This window comes from Phacochoerus africanus, chromosome 6, assembly GCF_016906955.1.
Source record: "Phacochoerus africanus isolate WHEZ1 chromosome 6, ROS_Pafr_v1, whole genome shotgun sequence".
Lineage (NCBI taxonomy): Eukaryota > Metazoa > Chordata > Mammalia > Artiodactyla > Suidae > Phacochoerus > Phacochoerus africanus.
Window position 1 is genome coordinate 58042556 of NC_062549.1, and position 24169 is coordinate 58066724.

Genomic DNA, 24169 nt, shown 5'->3' on the forward strand with positions numbered 1-24169 from the left:
ATGTCACAGATGTGGCCCTAAAACGACAAAAAGACAAAAAAAAAAAAAAAGACTCCAACTGTAGCAGCTCAGATTGCTGAGGAGGTATGGGTTAATCCCTGGCCCAGTGCAGTGAATTAAAGGATCCAGTGTTGCTGCAGCTACGGCATAGGTCAATTTAACCTGAATTCAATTCCTGGCCCAGGAACTTCCATACATTAAGGGCATGGCCATAAAAAAGAAAGAAAAGAAAAAGAAAGAAAAGAAAACCTAAATTTTTCATCACAAGAAAAAAATTCTGTAATTACGGTATGGTGATGGGTGTTAACTAGACTTACTATAATGATCATTTTGCAATATATACAAACACTGAACCATTACATTATAACCTAGAATATAATGTTCTATGTCAATTACACTCAATTTAAAAAAAAAAAAAAGAAAACCCAAATAAGTGAGAAACACAACAAATTCATGAACTGGAAAATTCAATATTAAGATGTTAACTTTCCCCAAATGATTTATAGACTTAATGTAATCTCAATTATATATTAGCAGACATTTTTTATAGAAATTGGCATCAATCCTAAAATTTATATATAAATGTAAACAACCCAGAATAACCAAAGCAATTTTAAAAAGGAAAAACAAGTTGGAGAATTAAACTACATGATTTTAAGACTTATAAGGTATAATATTTAATATGGCAATAGTGTGGTATTGATAAAAGAAGACACAGACAGATTAATGGAACAAAACAGTATGTCCTGAAATACATCCCCACACATCTATTCAACTTCAAACAAGGTACTAATCAATTTATTGGAGAAAGAAGTCTTTTCAACAATGGTACTGAAACAAGAGATTATCCGTATTAAAAAATTAACAATTGCCCTTTACTTTACACGATACAAATATTAGCTTGAAATGGTCCACAAATCTAAATGTAGGAGCCAACACTATGAAATTTATAATAGACAAAGGAGAAAAACCTTTGCAACTCTGATATAGGTAAAGATGTCTTAGAACTAAGTAGCATAGAAACCATAAAAGAACTGATATATTACACTTCATCAAAGTTTTAAGCTTTTGCTTTTCAAAAGCCATCCTTAAGAAAATAAAAAGCCAAGTCACAGAAGGGGGGAAAATATTCTTAATATGTATTTTCTCTGAGAAAAGACTTAGAATATATAATACCATCTTGACTCAATAAGAGAACCTAAAAAAAGGATCAAAAAAATCCTGCCAGGAGTTCCCGTCGTGGCGCAGTGGTTGACGAATCCGACTAGGAACCATGAGGCTGCGGGTTCGGTCCCTGCCCTTGCTCAGTGGGTTGACGATCCGGCGTTGCCGTGAGCTGTGGTGTAGGTTGCAGACGCGGCTCGGATCCCGCGTTGCTGTGGCTCTGGCATAGGCCGGTGGCTACAGCCCCGATTGGACCCCTAGCCTGGGAACCTCCATATGCCGGGGGAGCGGCCCAAGAAATAGCAGCAACAACAACAACAACAACAAGACAAAAAGACAAAAAAAAAATCTTGCCAGAGACTTCACAAAGATAAAAACGACCAATAAGAATGAAATGATACTGAAAATTATTAGTTTTCAAAGAAATGCAAATTCAAGCCACAATGATACATCTGAATTTAATAAAATCCCTAATGAAGAATTGGGAAAGTTTAACTAAACGGTAGCACTTCTTATTCTTACCTACTGGAAATAGACCTTCATTGTATCTGTATTATTTTAATCAGGGTAGGGTCAAAAAGTGGGCTGGAATCAGGCCAGACTATAGTAGCTCAGTATAACAAGGATGCATTTAAGCATCTTCAGGACAAGTATTCTACTTATTTTACCAATATAGATTCAGTACTTGGCACAGTGTATGCTTCAAAAAGGTACTCAAAATCTTAAATGAATAGAGATGAGAAAATATGAAGTCACATTGAAATATATATATAAAAACTGCGCATGTAATCAGAACTGATGTAATAATTTAATGTATGAACTATCAACTACCCGGATTGTGCATTTAGAAATCGTTTGGCGCAAAGTAGTTAAAATAGACACATTTTATTTCCTTTGATCTACTATTTTATCTTAAAATAAAACAAAAAATCCTATTAGTGTTCTTAACTGTTTAAAAGATTTGAGATGTTTGACATCTGTTTTGGAAATTCTTCAAAATGAGTTTTCTTTGCTGTTCTTTCCCCACTATGCTGAGGGTAATAATGATATGCTCTATTTCCAATAATATTAACAAAAATTCAATAGGAGGATTTTCTCAAGGAGGTCTCAATTGTAATGGGGTCTTTTAATCCAATATTTCACTCATAAGTAACAAGCAAAATGGATTTATTTATTGCTTGCTAAATTTACAGTACTAAAAAAGACTGTTTACAACTGAAAGCTCTGTAAAAACTTTTATTTACTTACAATTGTAATATCATCAAAGTTAACATACACTTAAAATATAAAAATAAATTTCATGTAACAAAATCCGTACATGGTTTATGGCTAAGTGCTTTCACATTCATCATTTATTTTGCTTCTCACAATAGTTAAATAGATACTTCACAGAGGAAGAAATAAAGGCTTACATAGTGTCATTTGCCTAAAAGTTTAAAAGTAGAAGTTTGGATTTGACCTCAGGTTTTCATTTCCTCAAATGTGTTACTTGTATACAATGCAAGAACATCCAGTACTTACATGATTTTCAAGTGAAGATTTTTATTGTCATCTTCTCACTCTTCTATCCCCTCTAGTTTTCTCTGAATCTGCTGTGCCTATTTTTAACTAATTTTCTCACTTTTTCCCTAATGCCTCTTCAATCTGTATATTTTTAGGTCTTTACTAACTCGAGTCCACTTTAAATTTTGTTCTCAATTAGCCAAATTTCTTTACTAAATACCTGAATTTTGTAAAAAATTTTAGCAGGTGAGAAAACTGAGGTTAAGTATTCTGTAAAAAATACACACAAAACTGTGAACTCAGTCATTTTCTCATTTATTTATAAAAATGACTACATTGAGTGCTTTACCTGTGTCTTAGAAGTTGGTTTTCCTTTGGTATCAGTAGAAAATTTGCCTTTATTACTAATACGTGCTGCTTGTTCTTTACAGAAATTTATATGTCTATCAGCTGCATTTTCATTAAATCTCCTCTGGCAATATGGACACTGAATATAATCTAAAATAGAAAAAAGAAACACATTAATGACATAACACTTGAAACGGGATATAGAGGATTACAAATTTTATGAACAGGAATCCAAGACACATAGTAATAACATTTGATAAGCAAAAACTCTCATTTCCTAAGAACCACCCAAACTGACTTAGCTAGACTTAGTGAAGGCATTTAAGCAAAAAGTCTGCTGGTACATGATAAATTACATTTTTCTCAGAATCAAATTTGAGGGGAAAAAAAAAGATAAATCCTCAAAACAAAAGAATGAATAATTAAAGGGGAAATGTTCTTTTTTGCCTCTATAATACCGTATGTTTTCATCATATATGTATTCTTCATATGGTAGACTAGGTTAAGCAGTAATAATAATTACATTAAAAATACATTTTAAAAATTGGGCTCATCTGTTAAAATCTTTAATTTCAATTAGAGAAAAGCTGTCAAGAAATAGTTTAATAGACTACACACAGTTTTATTTTCTCTTACAGTTCCCAACAGATGGAAGAACTGATAAAAATATCTCTCATTAACATAATTAAACTAAATTTAAGAAAGAGCAAATGTTTCAAAGATAAAATATTCTCCCCAAATGCAATGTATGCTATAAACAAAATTTCTTTCAAAATTAAATCTTAAAGTTATCTCAGACAGAACCAAATTTTGTAGCACTGTAAGACTTCAAATCTGTGAGATATTGAGAAGAAATAAATATAACAATTTAGTAGTGTCAAAAAAAAAAATCTTCATTTTATTTCAATAGGTTCACTTTTTGAGATGGAGTTTGCCCCTTAGAAACTAAACTGATCTGAAACTCAGAAATTTGTCCGGACAACTAGTGGAATAGGTCTAAAATCTCTAATAACAAAGAAGTTGTTTTGTCAGGACTAAGAGATTAAAAGATTTCTAAATCCAAATTATCCTGAAGAACTGCCACTCTCATTCTCTCTCAGACATAAGCAATATAGCTAAGTGAATAAGATGCAAAATTTGAATACCTCTAAAGCAAAGAGAGAATTCAACTTCATGGGGAAAATTAAGGAAAAAATAAAAGAGATAGAAACCCAAATGGAACATTCCAGAAATACTTACAGCATTAAAGTGAATTACTAAGACTCATACAAGGGTTGGCATGCTAAGGCCCATGGGCCAAATCTGGCCTGCCCTGCTACATGTCCTTATAAAGCATTAGAACACAGCCACACCCATCATTTATGTATTATCTGTGGCTGATTTCTTACAACAGCAACAGAGTTGAGTAGTTGCCACAGAGAATGGCTTGCAAAACCTAAGATATTAACTACTGGCCCTTTATAGAAACTGTTTATCAACTTCTCCTTTACAATAAAACATTATAAAAGATCATATCTAATCTTCTACTAAGAAATTAATTTCCAATCTAGAATACTAACACAATTTTAATGCAGCTACCTTGTTATATTAAAACAAATACCTCAAAGCTACTTTACTAATCAATGTCAAAGAGTTAACTGAGTTATTTTAAATTTTTTATTATACCTCAGCTATCTCACTATATGGTTGCCAGCATGTGTCTTACTTTTGGTAACAATAAACAAGCAACTTTTACCCACCCAATGAAGAAAATTCAAAAATACATAAATTTATAGTGTAATTTAAGTATGCCTATGTAGTGGTTATTACACTAGAATAATACATTTTTAGCAGCAAAATTGTAAATTTTTTTCCCTTCCCAGATGAGATGATACCAAAGCACTGGGCAACTGAGCCATCTGAATGTTACTCAATGACTAATTTTTAAATGATAGTATACATGATTAAATATTTCCTAGAATATTAACATTTACTAGTTACTACAATATTTTTTAATGTAGTAAATGCTTTGTGTCAAATAAAAGTATTAAGATAAAAAGATAATGTATTTCTTTTTTTTTCTTTTTTTTTTTTAAGGGCCGCACCTGTGGCATATGGAGGTTCCCAGGCTAGGGGTCCAATCGGAACCATAGCCGCTGGCCTATGCCATATCTGAGACTCATCTGTGACCTACACCACAGCTAATGGCAACGCCAGATCCTTAACCCACTCAGTGGGGCCAGACATCGAACCTGCATCCTCATGGATACTAGTCAGATTTGTTTCTGCTGAGCCATGAAAGGAACTTCAAAGATGTATTTCTATGTTTAACAATTTATAAGACTAAATTCCAGGACTGTCACCATAATTTTATGGCAAACTTTTAAAGATTTTGCTTCAACAGGTTCTATTATTAAAAATTAAGTGTAATAATATCTGCAAATTTATAAAAATTCTGTCAATACTATGAATATTTTTCTCGATATGAGCATCTCTGTCAACAAACACCATATACCAGGATCATAAGAAGGTGGAGGAGGGGGAGGGAGCTTGCCACCCTCTTTAAGCGCCTGATCAAGGCCTTTAGCTGCTCTTATGGTGGCAATGAACTCTTCATGTTTTCTTCTCCAATTAGATGGCTTCTTTGGTGGTTCAGGCTATAAACAAATTAAAACAAAAACAAAAACCAGTTTCAAAACATTTTTTAATTAATTTAAATAAAACTCAAGAAAATGCCATTATTTTAAATTTTTTCTTATCAGGAATTCTTAAATGATCTCCTTCCCAAATTTATCATTTTAAAAAGAAACTTTATACAATTGTACTATGGGTAATACTTTCGATACAATTGTAACTGCAACAGGTACTACTAAAGTGCCTCCTGTAGGTGTTAGAAATATTTAAGCCACCACTCAGAGTCTTTTCTCTATTTTCCCGTAGTTTCTCCAACATAGTATGTTACTGAACTTTTGTCTTTTTAAGCTGATTAGAGGTGAAAAATAGTTTTCTCTGTGGTTTATAACCTACAATGAGTAAGACTGATCATCTCTTCACATCAAGAATCATTTGTATTGCCTTTTCTATGAACTACTTATATGCCAGCTCCACATATCTGTTGGATTACTGGTCTTTTTTTAGAAAAACAATTTCTAGTAATTCTTTCCAGGAAATTAACCTCGCCCCTTCCCCACTATATGTCTTTTAATTTTGTCTAAAGGTCTTCTGACACGCAGAATAGTTTTTTAAATACAGTTTAAGTTACTCTTTTAGAGTCTCCAGATTTGCTGTCACAGTTAGCAAAGCCCCACTTCACACTAAGGCAAAATAAAATCTTCCCATGCTTCTACCTAGAACTTTCATGGTTCCATTTTAAGAGTCTCGTCTTTCATTCATTTAGAATTTAACCTGATGCATGGACTCAACTTTGTTTTGTTTTTTTTTTTTTAACATGGCTATGCATCTGTCTCACCATCCTTTGTTGACCTTTCTCACCACTGAACAGAGATAGCTCCTTTATTTGGCACTTGGACCTATTTCTGAATCCCCTACTCCCTGTTCTGACTATATGTGTATCAGTACCAGTGTTTTAAACAATTAGATTTTTATTATAATATTTTCATATCCAGTAAGGTAACTCTATTCTGCTTCTTTCTCAATCTTTTCCAGTTATTCTTACATGAATATTTTTCCATATGACTTTAGATTCAGCTTGTATATTTTTTAAACTATATTTTAACTGGAAAAATTAAACAGTACATTCATAAACGACTTAAAATTTCTATTTTGTTGAGTCTGTGTATCCAAGAATGAGATATAGTTCCACCTGAAGAAGTGTTCATTTAGGTCTTTCAGTAATTTTTTTAAAGTATTCTTTGTGGAAGTCCTACACCTTTATAATTATAAGGTTTATTCCTAAATATTTTATATTTTGTGCTGTTCTTTTATAAAGGGCTTTTCTCCATTTTCATATTTCAAGGGGTTGTTTATTGAAATATGAAACCTTGAACAACAAGGGTCTGACTATACAGCACAGGAAGCTATATTCAATATCCTGTAATAAATTATAATGGAAAATAATATGAAAATGTATATACATATAACTGAATCGTTTTCCTTTACAGCAGAAATACATACTTGTAAACACTTATACTTCAAAAAATAAATTTTAAAAAAGAAACATGAAACCTGATAATTTCTGTATATAAACATTATGTCCCATAACTTCACTGATTTCTTATTATTTCTATGTAGTAATTTTTTCAGTTGATTCTCTTGGGTTTTCCAGGTATATCATCTCATAATAACGACAAATTTACCCCTCCTTTTCCAATCCCTATGCATCTAATTGCTTATTATTAGCTAACTACTGACTAGCACTTACTGTACTGGCTGAAGCTTAATCTTGTTACTAACTTTAACGGAACTACTGCTAAGTGTCTTTCCACTAAATGTAATGCTACTTGTGTGCTACATGAGATTTATTTTGTTGTATTATTGAAATATCTAACTAGTCCTCTTTATTTTTTATATCAAAGAGTATTACGTTAACAAACCATGGTTCTTTAAAAACACTAATAAAACAAGACTGATCCAGAGAAAAACACAAATTATCAAAGAATGGAAAACAGTACATAATACAGTTCTTATAAACATGAGAAAGAAAAGTAAATATTATGGACTTTATGCTAATACACTTGATAAGATAAAATGGACAATATCCTTGACAAAATACCATAAAATAGATATAAAAAATGGAAAAATCATCTTAGTCTTTTAGTTATTTTTTTAAATGAATCTATCATTTAAAAACCCACAAAGAGGAGTTCCCGTCCTGGCGCAGTGGTTAACAAATCCGACTAGGAACCATGAGGTTGCGGGTTCGGTCCCTGCCCTTGCTCAGTGGGTTAACGATCCGGCGTTGCCGTGAGCTGTGGTGTAGTTTCCAGACACGGCTTGGATCCCGCGTTGCTGTGGCTCTGGCGTAGGCCAGTGGCTACAGCTCCGATTCGACCCCTAGCCTGGGAACCTCCACATGCCGCGGGAGCGGCCCAAGAAATAGCAACAACAACAAAAACGACAAAAGACAAAAAAAAAAACCCACAAAGAAAACCCCTGGCCAAGATGCCTTTACTGTTGAATACTTCACATTTAAAAAGGAAATAGCATCAATCTTTTAAAAATTCTTTCAAAAAATAAATAAAAATTCTTTCAAAGAATTGAAAACAAGAATACAACCTCCCAACTAGTCCTATGAGAGCAACAAAACTTTGAAAGAAAAATTACATGTCCACTTTTCTCATGGATGTAGATCCAAAAATCTTAACTAAATATAAGCAGATTCAGACGTCTGAGATGATTGATTCTTTAAAGTTTCTTCTTTTATAGTGAGATGTCTGATCACAACATTTGTCTGTTCCATGGTGAATATTACTAATCTACCGGTAAGTTTTGCTGCCTTCTTCTATCTTTTTCCTCATAGTATTCTTGTTCTAATGCTTAGCTAATGTTTTTTATTACTTATCATTGAATGAGTTAGGTTTTCCTGGTACAGCTATTTTTAAGAGGTTGTGGGGGAAAAGTGAGGGAGGTTCAGGGTAACTTTCTAGGCTACACAAGCCAACAGCTCTCCTCTCTGCTGTACCAGACACAGATGCAAATAAGGCTTCCTTGTGTGATTACACAACATACCTCCTCAGTTTCTCTCACACAATATGGGCTCAGGAAGGCTACTACTGCCATCCACACGTTCCTCAGTTCTTACACTAACCACTTTAGAAATAGGACACAGCCCTTTAAAATGGGGCCGTTCACCTCCAAAAAGGGTATTTTCTTTTCCATTAGAGCTTTCTCTGTGCTCTGGGCCTCTTCAATTCTCTATGCCTCTTCTCCCCACTTCCTCCCTCCTGGCCTCTGTCCAGTTTTAGTCAGGCTCATTCTAGTTTCTGGCTATCATACAGCTCACTCCAGTCCCTGCCTTGTTTGTAACTAACAAGGGATAGTTACTTCTGGACAAGACCTCCCCACCTTTAAAGAGCCACCTCTAAGGGTGAGGTGACCTCTCAGATTTAAGGTGGCAGGTTCCCAGATTCTGGGCCATGGGCTGGCTCCCCAGAAACTTCCTGCTCTTCCTCTATAGTTAGCTTCTCCTGAATTTCAGTTGCTTTGGGCAGCTCTGATATACATTTTGCAGTCCCTGGATTATGCGTGCCTTTCTCCAAAAATGAAGCTTATATTTGCTTTGATCCACTCTGCTTGTGATTTTGTAAGAGCAAAGATATGGAGAACTACATAGTGATGTTCAAAATCTTCTAATACATTGCTTCTCCAACTACTATGCTCACCCACAGACTTTGTTAAAATGAAGATTCTAATTCAGCATGTCTGGGTGGGACCTGAGATTCTTCATTTCTAACAAGTTTCCAAACAGTGTTGATATTACTGCTCTACGGACCACACTTCAAGGAGCAAGAAAACGAAACTACTTAAGGGAAAGCAATGGTTTTTACTTTGCCTTATTTCTCAAGATTTTTTTTTTAAAGTATACCAACCTCATCCCTTAGAGAAATAAGATAACCAACATTTACTGAGAGATAACCATGAATAAACTTATGTAACCCCCTTAATAATTCCAGGAGATAAATTCTATGACTACTATCACCATTATACAGATAAACAAATAGAGATTAAGAAACTCACCCAACACAACAAAATAGCAGCCAGGATTAAATCCAGGCAGTCTGACTCCTAAGCCAGCTTTCACACCCACTGTAGGTGTGTGAAATTATTAAATATTTAATTTAACCTCCAAATATTTAATTAGTTCATCTATCTAAGCTAATAGAGGCTAATACAATCATACATCTGGCAGGTTACTAAGAAAAACTTTACAATCATAATTTGTGTACCTTACCCATCCTTTCCTTAAATATGCATAAACTGAAAAACAAAGATCAACTGACTTTCCCATTGCAAAGGATTTTATTAGTAATATTAATTGCCCCTCATGGAAATGTTTTCCCATTTATTACCACCAAAAGCAGTTTGTTTCAAAAACCTATTTAAATCAGGCTCTCAAATTATGGCTATTTAACTGAAATGAATTTTTAAAACTATGTCGGACAAAGTACTCATGTTATTTATTCTTAGCAAATAGCATATCATGACAGTGATACTAAGGAGAGATTAGCACAGGAGATTCATTGCTTTGGTTACAAAGAAGAAAATAAGCCAACAATGGTCATATGTGGACAAATTAGCAGATAAAACTCTTCCCCAGAAAGCATAAGATCACAAATGTTGACAAATGAATCAAAGAAATAATATTTACTATGCTGTTTGTAAATAATAGCTTTTCTTTCATATACTATAGGGATTGCCCTACTGGTAAGAGAGACAGAAAAAGTATAGCTGAAGTGTGACTTAAAAAGATCATGTGCGACCTTTTCAATTTTTTTTAGCCTATAGCTAAGCAATTGGCTTTCCAATGCTACAAAAACTTCCCAGTAACATTTGGACAGTACTTGGTCTCCCCTTTGCTGAAATTCAAAATAAATAAGTTTCTGATTAGTTCTGAGAACATGCCATAGAATTCTGCCTATCCTTTATTCTCAGCATACGAGAAAATTACATAATTTTTTTCATTAAATATAGCAACAAGGTTCACAGTGTTCAAAAGGTCATTCAATTACCCTAGGTTTGAGAGGTTTTACTGTTGGAATATCAGTTCCTTCAGCTCTTTGTCTGCTTGAATCAAAAGTCTTCCGCTTTTTAGTGGCAGTTTTCTGGCAAATAGGTCCATGTTTTTTCTGTTAAGATAAAAAATACAACATAGCATTTTCTTTTCTACAAAAAGATTATAAAATTTTGTTACTTGAGACCAGTTTAAAAACCTGAAGATGAAATAATAGTAATTCTAAATAAGACATAGCTTGCTTTAACGAAAATTGTTAAAAAGCATATATGATGCATGCTACAAGTTATCTTTTGCCAAAAGAAAATACATATACTCCTCCAATATTTTATTGAGTTACTTAATATTCTCCTGGTTTTCACACTGCTAAGACTAAAGAATGCTTACTAATGTAATCAAGTAAAAGCTATCTAAGTGGACAAAAAAAATCTTTATTACTAAATACCTGAAAAGAGAAACTAGAAAAAGAATGTAAATGGAAAATGCATTAGCATTAGGATTACAACACCTAACATAATAGTAAGAGCTTGAATTACTCAAGATGTTAACATAATAGTAATTTGTTTTCTACCTTTTTTTAACCAAGGATTTTTCTCATGCTATCTAGTGTTCCATTGCTATAGTTTTCTGTGTTTTGTTTTGTTTTTGGCTTTTTAGGACTGCACCCCTGGCTTATGGAGGTTTCCAGGCTAGGGGTTGAATGGGAGCTGCAGCTGCCAGCCTACACCACAGCCACAGCAATGTGGGATCTGAGCCACGTCTGCGACCTATACCACAGCTCACGACATCACCGGATCCTTAACCCACTGAGTGAGGCCAGGGATTGAATCTGCGTCCTCACAGATACTAGTCAGATTTGTTTCCACTGAGGCATGATGGGAACACCTCTTTTCTTTTTTTAAACATGGTTGCTAATTCATTCATTCAATCATTTACGTATTTATTTTAAGGACATTACAATGGAAGCTCTAACTGATCTTCATCAATTTAACCTACTGGATAAATAATAATTTTCCATCCCCTAAATAAAACATGTTGACTAATAGGATAGAGCATACTAAATGCACTTTTTTCCCTGTGTGTTTTGATAAAAATTGTGTAGACTGGAACTGTTAAACTTCATCTGGCAAAGAGAAAAACTCAAAACTAGTTGATTCAATGTCAGAGTCTACTATTTTGAAAACACAATCAATAATCAACTGTTTTACATACTTGTTTTCAGGTTTCGCTCTGACAAATAAGTACAGTGATTATAACTATCAGAATAAAATCTCTTAAATATTAGGAAAAAAAAGTGTGGCTAACATTCTAGTAGATGTCTGTTCTCATATTGAGTTATATATGTTAAAAGCATGTTTTGTTCCAAAAATTGATGTATTATACAAACTGTAGTTGTTATACTGATATCGCTTCATTAAATACTAAATAAATAAATGACAAATAAATGAGGGCAACAAAAGACATTTTCGCCAGTGAAAACTCAGCTTAATGCTTCAAAAGTGGTTTGAAAAACTGTCATCAATAACAACAAAACTACTGAATTAAGCATGGTCAAGAAAGAATTAAGAAAAAAAAACCTACTAATATTTAAAAGGAGCCTGTAGTCAGGTAGACATTTTGGATCCTTAATTCCTCATTTTGTTTTAAAGACACAAATTGGAAATAGTGAGAGGATGCGAAATAAACTGTAGTAGACACGTACACAAGGAATTTTTTTTATTCTATATCAAACTATTAATAAATACATATTTATATTTGAAGTTAAAATAAAATATATATGGTAATTGACTTTCTTATTCTCCATTTAGCTGGATATTTCATATTAAAATTAGTTAAAAGCACTTCTATTTATATATACTAGTTATCTAAAGAATGTGTGGTATATTTTAGGTGTACTTTTAATTAAAATTTTTTTCTTTGGAATATTTCTTTTTTTTTGTTTTGTTTTTGGTTTTTTTGTTTTGTTTTTGGTTTTTTTGTTTTGGCTCTTTAGGGCCACACCCACAGCATATGAAGGTTCCTAGGCTAGGGGTCTAATTGGAGCTACAGCCACAGCAATGCAGGATCCAAGCCACGTCTGCGACCTACACCACAGCTCACAGCAACACCAGATCCTTAACCCACTGAACAAGGCCAGGGATCGAACCCGCAACCTCACGGTTCCTAGTCAGATTCGTTAACCACTGTGCCACGATGGGAACTCCCTGGACTATTTCAAATATACATAAGAACTGTAGTTAGCTCCACTGCTTCGACAACTACCAACATTTTAGCAATCTTTTTTTTTCTTTTTCTTCTCTTTTTATCATTGTACCTGTGGCACATGGAGGTTCCCAGGCCAGGGGCAGAATTGGAGCTGCAACTGGTGGTCAACACCATAGCCACAACAATGGATCCAAGCCACATCTGCAAACTACACCTCAGCTTGCAGCAACACCAGATCCGTAACCCACTAAGCAAGGCCAGGGATCCAACCCCAATCCTCATGGATACTAGTCGGGTCCTTAACCCGATGAGCCACAACAGGAACTCCTAGCAATCTTGTTTCACCTAACCCAGCCCAGCCTATTTTTCCTGAAGCTTAAAGCCAATCCCAGACATCACATCCTTCTATATCTTTAAATACATCACTTCTAAGAGTTCTTTTCTAAGAGCACTTGTAAGAGTTTTTTGTTTTAGTTTTGTTTTTGTTAATAGTCCCATAAGAGGAATACTTTAATACTTTAACAGGAGCTTTGAAGGAACTCTGAAGGAAAGAGAATACTCTGGAAGAACATGGAACTAATACTCTTGAGCAAAGACACTAGCTAGTATCTTTTTAAATTATTCCACAGATTCTTTCCATTGTTCTGAGGTATTAAACAATTAAAGATCTATTAAACTCCAAAGGAAAAGAGTACTCACTAATGCCACTGGAAAAAATGTTCTTCCACAAATCTTGCAAGGTAACAATTCTCCAACTTGCACACTTCCATTTTCTAAAACAGAAAAGGATATAATCAATAAATTCAATGACTCAAATTGTGAAACTTCCAAATTTTAATATCTTTACTTATTTTCCTATGTAAGTTGTCAGTTCTTGTGTCACTTTGAAATAAGCAACATTTCAATTAAAATGGGCCCAAGGCTGAAAGCCATCACTGGTGAAAAGGGCAAATGCTAAATACAGAATCCATGATTTAAGAAGAACCAAACTGATATTATTAGAAATATCTGGCTTTCTTCTATTTTAACCAAATCAACATCATAGAAATATCTGGCTTTCTTCTATTTTAACCAAATCAACATCACAGTCTCGATTTACAGACTGTCTCTATTGTAAATTACTAAAGTTTAAAAAACAAATTTATCTGAAGGTTAATATTATTATTATTATTAATCTTCAAAGCTTTAAAAAATAACATTGGGTTAAGGATCCGGCGTTGCCGTGAGCTGTAGTGTAGGTTGCAGACACAACTCGGATCCCATGTTGCTGTGGCTCTGGTGTAGGCCAGCGGCTATAGCTCCAATTAGACCCCTAGCCTGGGAACCTCCATATGCTGCAGGAGTAACCCTAGAAAAGGCAAAAAGACAAAAAAAAATTAATTAAAAAAAAAAAATAACATTGGTGGCTACAGTGGGAGTGGAAAAAGATGACAGAGTAGGAAAACCCTGACTGCACCTCCTTCCATGGGCACAACAAAATTACCACCATTTACAGGGCAACTATCACAATGAGAACAACCTGAAGACTAGCAGAAAAGATCTTCAACAACCAAAGATATAGATAAGGAACCACAACGAGACAAGCAGGAGGGGTGAAGATGTGGTACAGTCAAAATCCACACCTCTAGGTAGGTTACACACAAACAGAAGGATAATCACAATTGCAGAGGTTCTCCCCAAGGAGTGAGAGTCTGAGTCCCACACTGGGCTCCCCAACCTGGGGACCCAGTAATAGGAAGATGAGCCCCAAGAATGATTAGCTTTGAAGGCTAGTGGGGCTTACTCTCATGAGACCCAGAGGGTGTGGGAAACAGAGACTCCATTCTTAAAAGGTGCACACAAAATTTACATGCTCCAAGAGCCATGACAGAAGCAGTCGTTGGAAAATGGCCTGGGTCAGACACACATGCTGATCTCGGAGAGCCTCCCAGAGAAGAGGAGGCAAGTAGGACTCACCCTGGGGACACAGACACTGGTGGCAGCCATTTTTTGGAGCTCATTCTATCATAAGGAATGCTAGTGCTGGCAAGAATCATTATGGAGCCCTCCCTCCAGCTTATTAGTGCCAGGACACAGCCCTGACCACCAGCAACAGTCCCAGGGACCCACAGGCCAAGCAGCTAACTTCAAGGGCACAGCTTTACCCAATAGCAGGCTGGCAGCAACCAGAGGGCTGGCACCAGCCACTAGACTCCCTGGGCTCCAGCCCCACTAATCAGTGGGCAGATACCATCTGTGAAATACCTTCAGCCAGCTATACCAGGACCAGCTCTGCCCACCAATGGACCAACTAGACTTGGGACCACTTGAGCATCACAACTAGTCACCTCAGGACCTGGCCCTAAATACCAGCAGCTATCAGCATTCACAAATGCAGAGTCCAGCAGCCAATCAGACCAGGGGTCAACCATGCCTACTAGACTACCGATAGTAATCAGTCCCCAACAACAGAAGGGCCCAGGAAGTCCACATAGGGGGCACTCCTAGAGCACACAGCTGTAGTGACCAAAGGGAAGCAAGCTGCTGGAATGCACAGGATCTTTCCTACAAAAGACCACTTCAACAAGATCAAGAAATGTAACCAACCTACCAAATACATAGAAATAAAAATGAGTTAGGCAAAATGAGGTGACAAAGGAATACATTCCAAAGGAATAAGATCAGGCTCCAGAAAAACTAAATGAAGTAAAGGAACTAATTCAAGGTAAGGATCATAAAGATGTTTGTTCAAAGACCTTGGGAAAAGAATGGACAAACACAGTGAGAAGTTTAACAAAGAGAAAATATAAAGAACCACTAGACAGAGCTGAAGACTACAATAAGTGAAATGAAAAACATACTAGAAGGAATAGTAGACTAGATGATATGGAGGAATCATCTAGAAGACTGAAGAGTAGAAATCATTCAAGCTAAACGACAACAACAAAAAAGTTAAAAAAATGAGGACAATGTTATTTATCCATTCTATACATAATAGCCTGCATTTGCTAAATGCAAACTCACTCCTAGTCCATCCCTCCCCTTCTCCCCTCCATTGGGAACTATATTCAATACCCTGAGATAAACCATAATGGAAAAGAATACTAAAAAGAATGTGTGAACATATGTGTGTACATATATATATAAAAATACACATGTAGTGTATATATATATATATATATATGTAGTGTATATATATGTCTATATATATAAAACTGAGTCACGTTGTTATACAGCAGAAATTAACATAACATTGTGAGTCAACTACACTTTAATTTTTTTAAAAAATAGAGACAGTTTAAGACACCTGTGAGACAACATCAAGCTAACTGACATGTGCATTACAGACATCCCAAAAGGAGAACATATTTGAAGACATAATGGCCGAAAACTTCCCTAACCTGGGAAAGGAAGCAGATATCCAGGTCCAGGAAGCACAGGGTGTCCCAAACAGGATCAACCCAAAAAGGTTCACACAAAAACACATTATAATTAAAATGGAAAAATTAAAGAGAGAATATTAAAAGCAGCAAGGGAAAAGCAACTAACTACATACAAGAGAACTTCCCTAAGACTATAACCTGACTTTCTAGCAGAAACTCTGCAGGCCAAAGGGATTACCATGATACATTTAAAGTGATGAAAAGAAAAGCTACAACCAAGAATAATCTACCCAGCAAAACTACCATTCAGGTTTAAAGAAAGATGAAACTATGTACAAGTCATTATGCTGTACACCTTACACAGTGCTCTATGTCAAATGTATATATAAAACTGGAGGGAAAAAAGAAAATAAAACTAAGTACCACAATTTGGGATGATGGAAAAGTTCTGGGGATGGATAGTGATGATGGTAGCACAACACTGGGAATATACTTAATACCTCTGAACGGTACCCTTGAAAATGGTTAAAATGGTAAATTTTATGTTGTCTATTTTTCCATAGTATAAAATTTTTAAAACTGAAAACAAGAAAGAAGGAACATTGGAGATCAGTGAGGTAGCTTTCTGATATGACACGAGAGTCTAGGATAAAAAGTATGTTGTCCTCTCAGACAACGGGAAGTATTATTATGCTTTAAGAAAAAGATCATCTAGTTACTATGCAAATTAGCTGTATTATGTAAATTGTTTGTTATTTTATATATATAATATTATGCTAAAAGATACATTTGACCAGCAAATTGAGATAATCTGAACTTATGGGCACAATTCATTAAATAAGAAAGAGCAGCTACAACTTTTACTAATCAAAAATTAATACATCTATCATGCACTCGCATATAACACATTTTGTCACAATAAAAATCGAACATTCTTTGGGATTTTTTATAACTAAGTCAATGTGTCATTTTATTACCTAGCCAAATATCACACCCTAAATTTATTTCCATACCTGTAATTTTCATTAAAATGATAAAAAATTAGATCTTTATCATGTTTTTGCTGAATATTTTACTGATTGTTAAAATTCTTTAATCGAATGAAAAATAAGTAGAAAACCATTTTATTTTAGAAGCAACAAAAATAAACTCATGAAAAAAGTACAATTATGGACTTCAAATACTTTGTTTCAAGGCATTTAAAGAATCCACAGAAAACTAATCAGGAGAATCAAAACAGACATGGTGGGAACACAATCAAACAATAACAGAAGACCTGTTTTGTTCTCTTGTTCTCCTAATACTCCACTACCCTATTTCAGTGGTAGATAGTGACTACCTCTCATTTTAACTGGAAGCAATGCCTATATGGTGGGAGTAAGCTGTGAACTCCACAAATGCAAAGATTTGCCTGATTTGTCCTCTCCAATACCAAAGACTAGGTTATTCAGAGAGAGCAAAGCAAGCTTATTTATATTTATCTAGATCACTTAATTCTACTAATGATCCAGAAAGTTGAGGCAGTTGCTGAATGGAATCCATTAGGTACATTAAGACTAGAATGTCTTTATAATGATTGTCAAAGTGAAACCACATACTGCATAATCTGCTATGCTTAGCTATTTATAATTCTCATGTCTTCCTTTAAATTCCCAACAATGATTTAAAATTTTATCAATATAAAACGGTGAAAAGTGTCACATAGTTTACTTGCTTTAAAGTATATTTCGGTATTTCCTCGTTAAATAGGAAACAAAGCAAAATTCTATAAAAATTAACTATTGAGAAAAATCAATTACATTCATGGAAATAATGTGAGTACCTACTTGAGTACCTACTACTTGCCAAGCACCTACCGAGTAACAGTGACACAAAGGTGGAGTTACACAATTATTGCTTCATAAAGACTACAGTCTACACAACTTACTTCTTCACTACATGTAAGAACGATATCATTTTCCACTTTTTTAGTACAAAAACTTAAACTTTAACATAACAGCACTTAAAAGACTACCATATAATAAAATTCAACTCCTGGGATTAATTCCTACAAGTCATCAAACATGTTCAAGTTGTCCTTATAGGAAAAGAAAATTATAATCACTAAAAGGTGTAAAAAAGAGGAAGCAGGAGTTCTCATTGTAGCTCAGCAGAAACAAATCTGACTGGTATCCATGAGGACGGAGGTTCGATCCCTGGCCTCACTCAGTGGATTAAGGATCTGGCATTTCCATGAGCTGTGGTGTAGGTACAAATGTGGCTCGGATCCCGCATTGCTGTGGCTGTGGAGTAGGCCAGCGGCTGTAGCTCTGATTTGACCCCTAGCCTGGGAACTTCCATATGCCGCGGGTGTGCCCCTTAAAAAAAAAAAAAAAAAAAAAAGGAAGTAATATTAAAGAGAAAACATTTAAAAACAATTATCTCAAAAATATTTTAAAAGTCATTATTCAAGATAAATATATAAATTTATAGTTTCCTCTTACATTAACTGGTCATACACACATCCCTATAATCCACAAAATACGGCATGTGTGTTGATATCAAAATCCACTGGAAAGAACTTCTACCAGCAGTCATGATAAGCAGCTCAGGCTTTAGAGTTAACAAAGCTACATTTTGTTCTACTGGCATTCATTAAAAGACATGAGAATATAGCAAAAGATTGTAAATCAACTGTACTTCAATAAAAAATTTTAAAAAGACACAAAAGTATAGTATAAAAGGCACTAGAATTTGTCTCATTGTCAAAGTTCAAGTCTCAGCTCTGTCACTTAGAACTATAAGCTGCTGGGTATGACATTTAACCTAAGGTTCAGACTTCTCTTGTATAAAATAAGGATGTTAGATTAAATGGCTTATGTAACTCCTTTCTATCCCTAATATTCCATAAGAAACATACCATATTTACTTAATAAAATCTACCTTAAGACCACATTAGTATGAAAAGTAAATGGAGGACAAGACATCTCCCTTAGTGGTGTCATATTAAAATTTTTAAAAAGTTGGTCAAATATAAGAATGATTAAACCAACCAACCAATTGCAGATGGTAAATGAATGTTTCCTACAGTATATAGCATGTTGAGGAAATCACTTCCACTTGTAAACATACAGAACTGAGAATCTCCAAGGACCTACAGCGAAGAACATGACATCACTCTCCTTGTTGGAAAAGTTTCCACTACATGAACTAGAAGAACGTGTATGACTAATCATATAGGTAGCATGAAGTTCAGCATCTGTTAAATGAGGATAACATCTGCTCAATTTACCTTAAAATTTAAGAAGATCAACTGAGTTGTTATATACAGGAGTTCTTGTCCTGGCTCAGAGGTTAACGAATCTGACTAGCACCCATGAGGATGCAAGTTTGATCCCTGGCCTCGCTCAGTGGGTTAAAGATATGGCATTGCCGTGAGCTGTGGTATAGGTCACAAAATTGCTGTGGCTGTGCTGTAGGCCAGCAGCCACAGCTCCAATTTGACCCCTAGCCTCGGGACGTCCATGTGCTGCAGATGTGGCCCTGAAGAGGAAAAAAAAAAAAAAGAAAGAAAAGATGTTATATACAAAAATGCTTCAAAACCAGTAAAATAAAAAATACTACTCTCCAGAGCATGGAGGCAAACTCTATTACTCTCTTTTGAGTGGCAAAAGCTAGTGCATTGTGTAGCTTATAAAACTACAGTAGAGAGGGAGTTCCCGTCATGGCTCAGTGGAAAATGAATCTGACGAGCATCCATGAGGATGCAGATTAAATCCTTGGCCTCGCTCAGTGGTTAGGGATCCGGCATTGCAGTGAGCTGTGGTGAAGGCTGCAGACACGGTTCAGATCTGGCATTGGTGTGGCTGTGGCATAGGCCAGTGGCTACAACTCCCTTTTTAGCCCTAACCTGGGAGCCTCCATGTGATGCGGGTGCAGTCCTAAAAAGACAAAAAAAAAACCCAAAGAAACTATAATAGAGATGATATTTAGAGGGTGATTACTGTAACAGAGAGTAAACACTTGAAAGAAGCACTCAAACTGACGGACAGAACCAAGTGAATAAAGTATTTAATATTCTAAAACTTTAAAAGAAGCCAATCTCTCCTTTCAAAATTGGTCCTGTCCACACTGTTGATGCTGTTATGAGTTACTGTAGTGAGCAATTTCAAAACCTGCAAAACAAGAATGCTTGAAATAGTATCTTTACATAATATTACTATGTAAAGGATATGAAATAAATATGCTGTCAGCTGAAATAGTTATGATATTCTAAAATGTATACATTCAAGAAATAGTAGAGAACATTTCCAAAAGAAAAGAAATCTTGAAACTTAAAAACAGTTCTAGCCTCTGTGTATCATGTCTATACTTTTACCACTGGTCACTGCTCATCTGAAACCAATCTTTAAAACTCAATAATCGTCTCTTTTGAAGTAAACAGCATCTGTTCTATTTTTCTTCCTACAACCCATTTTTAAAACCTTATTACTTCCAGGTCAACAATCTCTAATATTTTACAAGATATTTCTTTTTCAGCTCATCCCAGATTTTAACAGTTCAACATTCATATTTAACCTACTCAGTACATAACCTTCCCCTCCACTTTAGTGACCTGCACTCCAGTTTAGCAAAAATAACCACTGCTACGACAACGTCGAAAGATTTACTTCTGGACTCAAAACATACAAGTTCCCCCTCTAACCACAGACTCCTACCTTCCCCCTCTCTCTAAATCACTTTCTTGATCTCAGAGTGACTTGCATCTTTTGAATAACCTATTCCTGGCTACACTTCCCTTCCTATTCAGTCTGAACCAGACTAGTCATTTCCACGACCTCCACTACTCACCCTCAAATCATTTGCTCATGGTCAAATGTTTGGGAAATGCTAGATTCAACAAATGGGTTTCTTAGAGCAGAACTTAGTTTTAAAAAAGAGATAGAGTATGCTGTTATTTCCCCAAGAGAAATTCTTTCTGCCCCAAAAGGAATTTAGGACCAATGTCCTAAGGAGCATTTTCTGAAACACTGGCTTCCATCTACTGACTTAATCTTCTCTACCTCTCATTCTCTCCCTATTTGAGCTGCAAGCAAGCTTTATCAGGACTAAACACTGTTTTAAAATAGATCCATTTGTTGACTCAACATGTATTTACTGAGCACTTAGCAGGAGACAAGAACTGTTCTAGGAGTTAGGCAAACCCTGATGGAAAAAAAAACAAAACAAAACAGATGCTGATGTTATGGCGCTTCTACTCTTTTGGAAAAAAGTTCAATAAAAAAAAATTAAGTATATAAAATGTCAGGAAGTGGAAAGCACGATGTAGAAAAACAGAGCTGAGTAAGGCGAGAGAAGACAGTCAGAATGCTATGTGTGTATCTTTAGAAGTGGGTAAAATAGGAAAAGCTTCTTTAGGAATTCCTGTCGTGGCTCAGTGGTCAACGAATCCGACTGGGAACCATGAGGTTGTGGGTTCGATCCCTGCCCTCTCTCAGTGGGTTAAGGATCTGGCGATCTGGTGTTGCTGTGAGCTGTGGTGTAGGTCACAGACTCGGCTCGGATCTGCACTGCTGTGGCTGCGATGTAGGCTGGCAGCTACAGCTCCGATTAGACCCCTACCATGGGAACCTCCATATGCTGTGGGTATGGCCCTAGAAAAGGTTAAAAGACAAAAAAAAAAAAAAAAAAAAAAGCTTCTTTAATAAGGAGGCATTAGAATAAAGATCTTAGGGGAAAAAGGCAACTGATTACTGATAATTTATTAACTGTCAACCTGAAAGCCCTCTTTTGAATCCTCATCCTACTGGACCTTCTACATCATGAGGCACCGCTGATTAACCCCTTCTACCTTTAAAGTCCTTTCTCTCTTGGCTTCAATGACATTTCTCCTTCCTAAGTCAAGTTCTTCAGATTCCACAAGCTAAGAAGGGTTTGACCAGGTTAGTATAGTACTTAGATCTCCAGGAAATACAACCAGGTGCTAGCTGTATAGTCTTTTTCCAGAACATATTCATTACTCAATATTAGTTCTCCACCACTTCCCTTTCTTGACAATTTTTAAACTTCTTTAAAGCCTGCCCTCTACTCCAATTTCCTTTCCTGTTGGACCCTAAAGCATCAGTTCCTCTCAAATTTTCTTCTTCATTTTGTTAAATATAGCTTTCCTGGGCAAATGCATCCATTGCTGTCACTTACATGAGATGACTACTAAACTAAAAATTCCAGATAGATATTTACAAGTAGCTATAAAACTTTTCCACCAGATAGGCTCCAAGAACTGTACAAACATAACATTTCTAAAGCCAAAAACTCATTACCTCATCTTCCAAACTTGTCTTTCTCTTGGTTAAAGATACTGAAATTAGGGAATGCGTGTCATGGTGCAGCAGAGACGAATCCGACTAGGAACCATGAGGTTGCAGGTCTGATCCCTGGCCTCGCTCAGTGGGTTAAGGATCTGGGATTGCTGTGGCTGTGGTATAGGCCAGCAGCTGTAGCTCTGACTGGACCCCTAGCCTAGGAATCTCCATATGCCGCAAGTGTGGCCCTAAAAAGCCAAAATAATAATAATAATAATAATAAAGGAGCTATGATTTTGGAGTTCCTGTCACGACTCAGCGGTTAGCGAATCTGACTAGCATCCATAAGGACACAGGTTCGATCCCTGACCTTGCTCAGTGAGTTAAGGATCAGGCATTGCCAGGGGCTGTGGTGTAGGTCGAAGACGCGGCTCGGATCCTGCACTGCTGTGGCTGTGGCATTGGCCTGTAGGTACAGCTCCAATTAGACCCCTAGCCTGAGAATCTCCATATGCCGCGGGTGCGGCCCTAAAAATAAATAAATAAAATAACAGATACTGAAATTACTTCCTAGTCCAAGCTAGAAAGCTGCTCTTTGCTTCCTTTTCCCTCTCACATCTAGCAGTAATAGCTCATCTTTCCATCTCAGAAACGTCTTCTAAATGTACTCCTTAATTCCTGCTACTTTTGCCTTAGTTCAAATCCTAATCACATGTATTTTCAGCTTCTCCCTTCTCCAATCTATTCTGCTGCCACACTTACCTAATGAGATTGCCCAGAATCCCTTCCAAGCATGCTATGTTTCACCTATTATGAACCACTCTTAAGCTAACACAACTCCTATTATTTTATCCAACCAATAAACAAGTACTGGAAGGGGCCTTTTATGTACCTGACAGTTTGCTAAATGATATATATATATATATATATATATATATATATATATATATATATATATTACATCATTTTAAACTTAAATAGTTCAGGCGAATTGATATTCATTATCTCCATTTTTTCTTTTCTTTTTTTTTTTTTTTTGGCTGTGCCCATGGCATACAGAAATTCCCAGGCTGGGGACTGAACCTGAGCCACAGCAGTGACTGCTGAACCTTAACCACTAGGCCACCAGGGAACTCCAAGCTCCATTTTTTATAGCCAAGGAAACTGAAATTCAGATTAACTAAATCACAGAGCTAAAAAGAAACAAAGCAATGATTTAAACACAGACCTCTCTAACACACTGAATATGAACAACTAGGTTCAGATTCAGTTTCCATCCCCCCCCAAAAAAAGAATGCTAGATAAATGAATGAAGAATTATTAAGTAAACCAGTGCTCAGATCAGGGAAAAACAAGACAAAAAACACTAATGGGACAGAATGACTGTCTCAGTGAGAGCTACATTAGAAAAGACAATCAGACTTCTAATCATGTTTTAAAGGGCAGTACACTAAGATGTACTAACTTAAGCAGTCCAAAAGAGGAACAGGCAGGCTGATCTGTCACAATTGTTAATAACTGCTTATCAAGATGTTATGAAAAGAATGACAATATATATGGATTAAAACTGGCTTAGGAGTTCCCGTTGTGGCGCAGTGGTTAACGAATCCGACTAGGAACCGTGAGGTTGCAGGTTC

At 35.7% G+C, this 24169-nt stretch overlaps 1 protein-coding gene across 4 annotated transcripts in view; it reads right to left on the minus strand.

Moving 5' to 3' along the window:
• Positions 1-24169, minus strand: part of ZC2HC1A (zinc finger C2HC-type containing 1A) — a 59106-nt gene that overhangs the window by 30744 nt on the left and 4193 nt on the right. For all 4 annotated transcript variants that reach the window (XM_047783704.1, XM_047783705.1, XM_047783703.1 and 1 more), the window contains exons 2-5: positions 13589-13662; positions 10683-10799; positions 5510-5651; positions 3017-3165 (exon numbers count right to left, since the gene is read on the minus strand). In XM_047783704.1, the coding sequence (XP_047639660.1) occupies positions 3017-3165; positions 5510-5651; positions 10683-10799; positions 13589-13662 (482 nt within the window). The remainder of the gene's footprint in view (positions 1-3016; positions 3166-5509; positions 5652-10682; positions 10800-13588; positions 13663-24169) is intronic.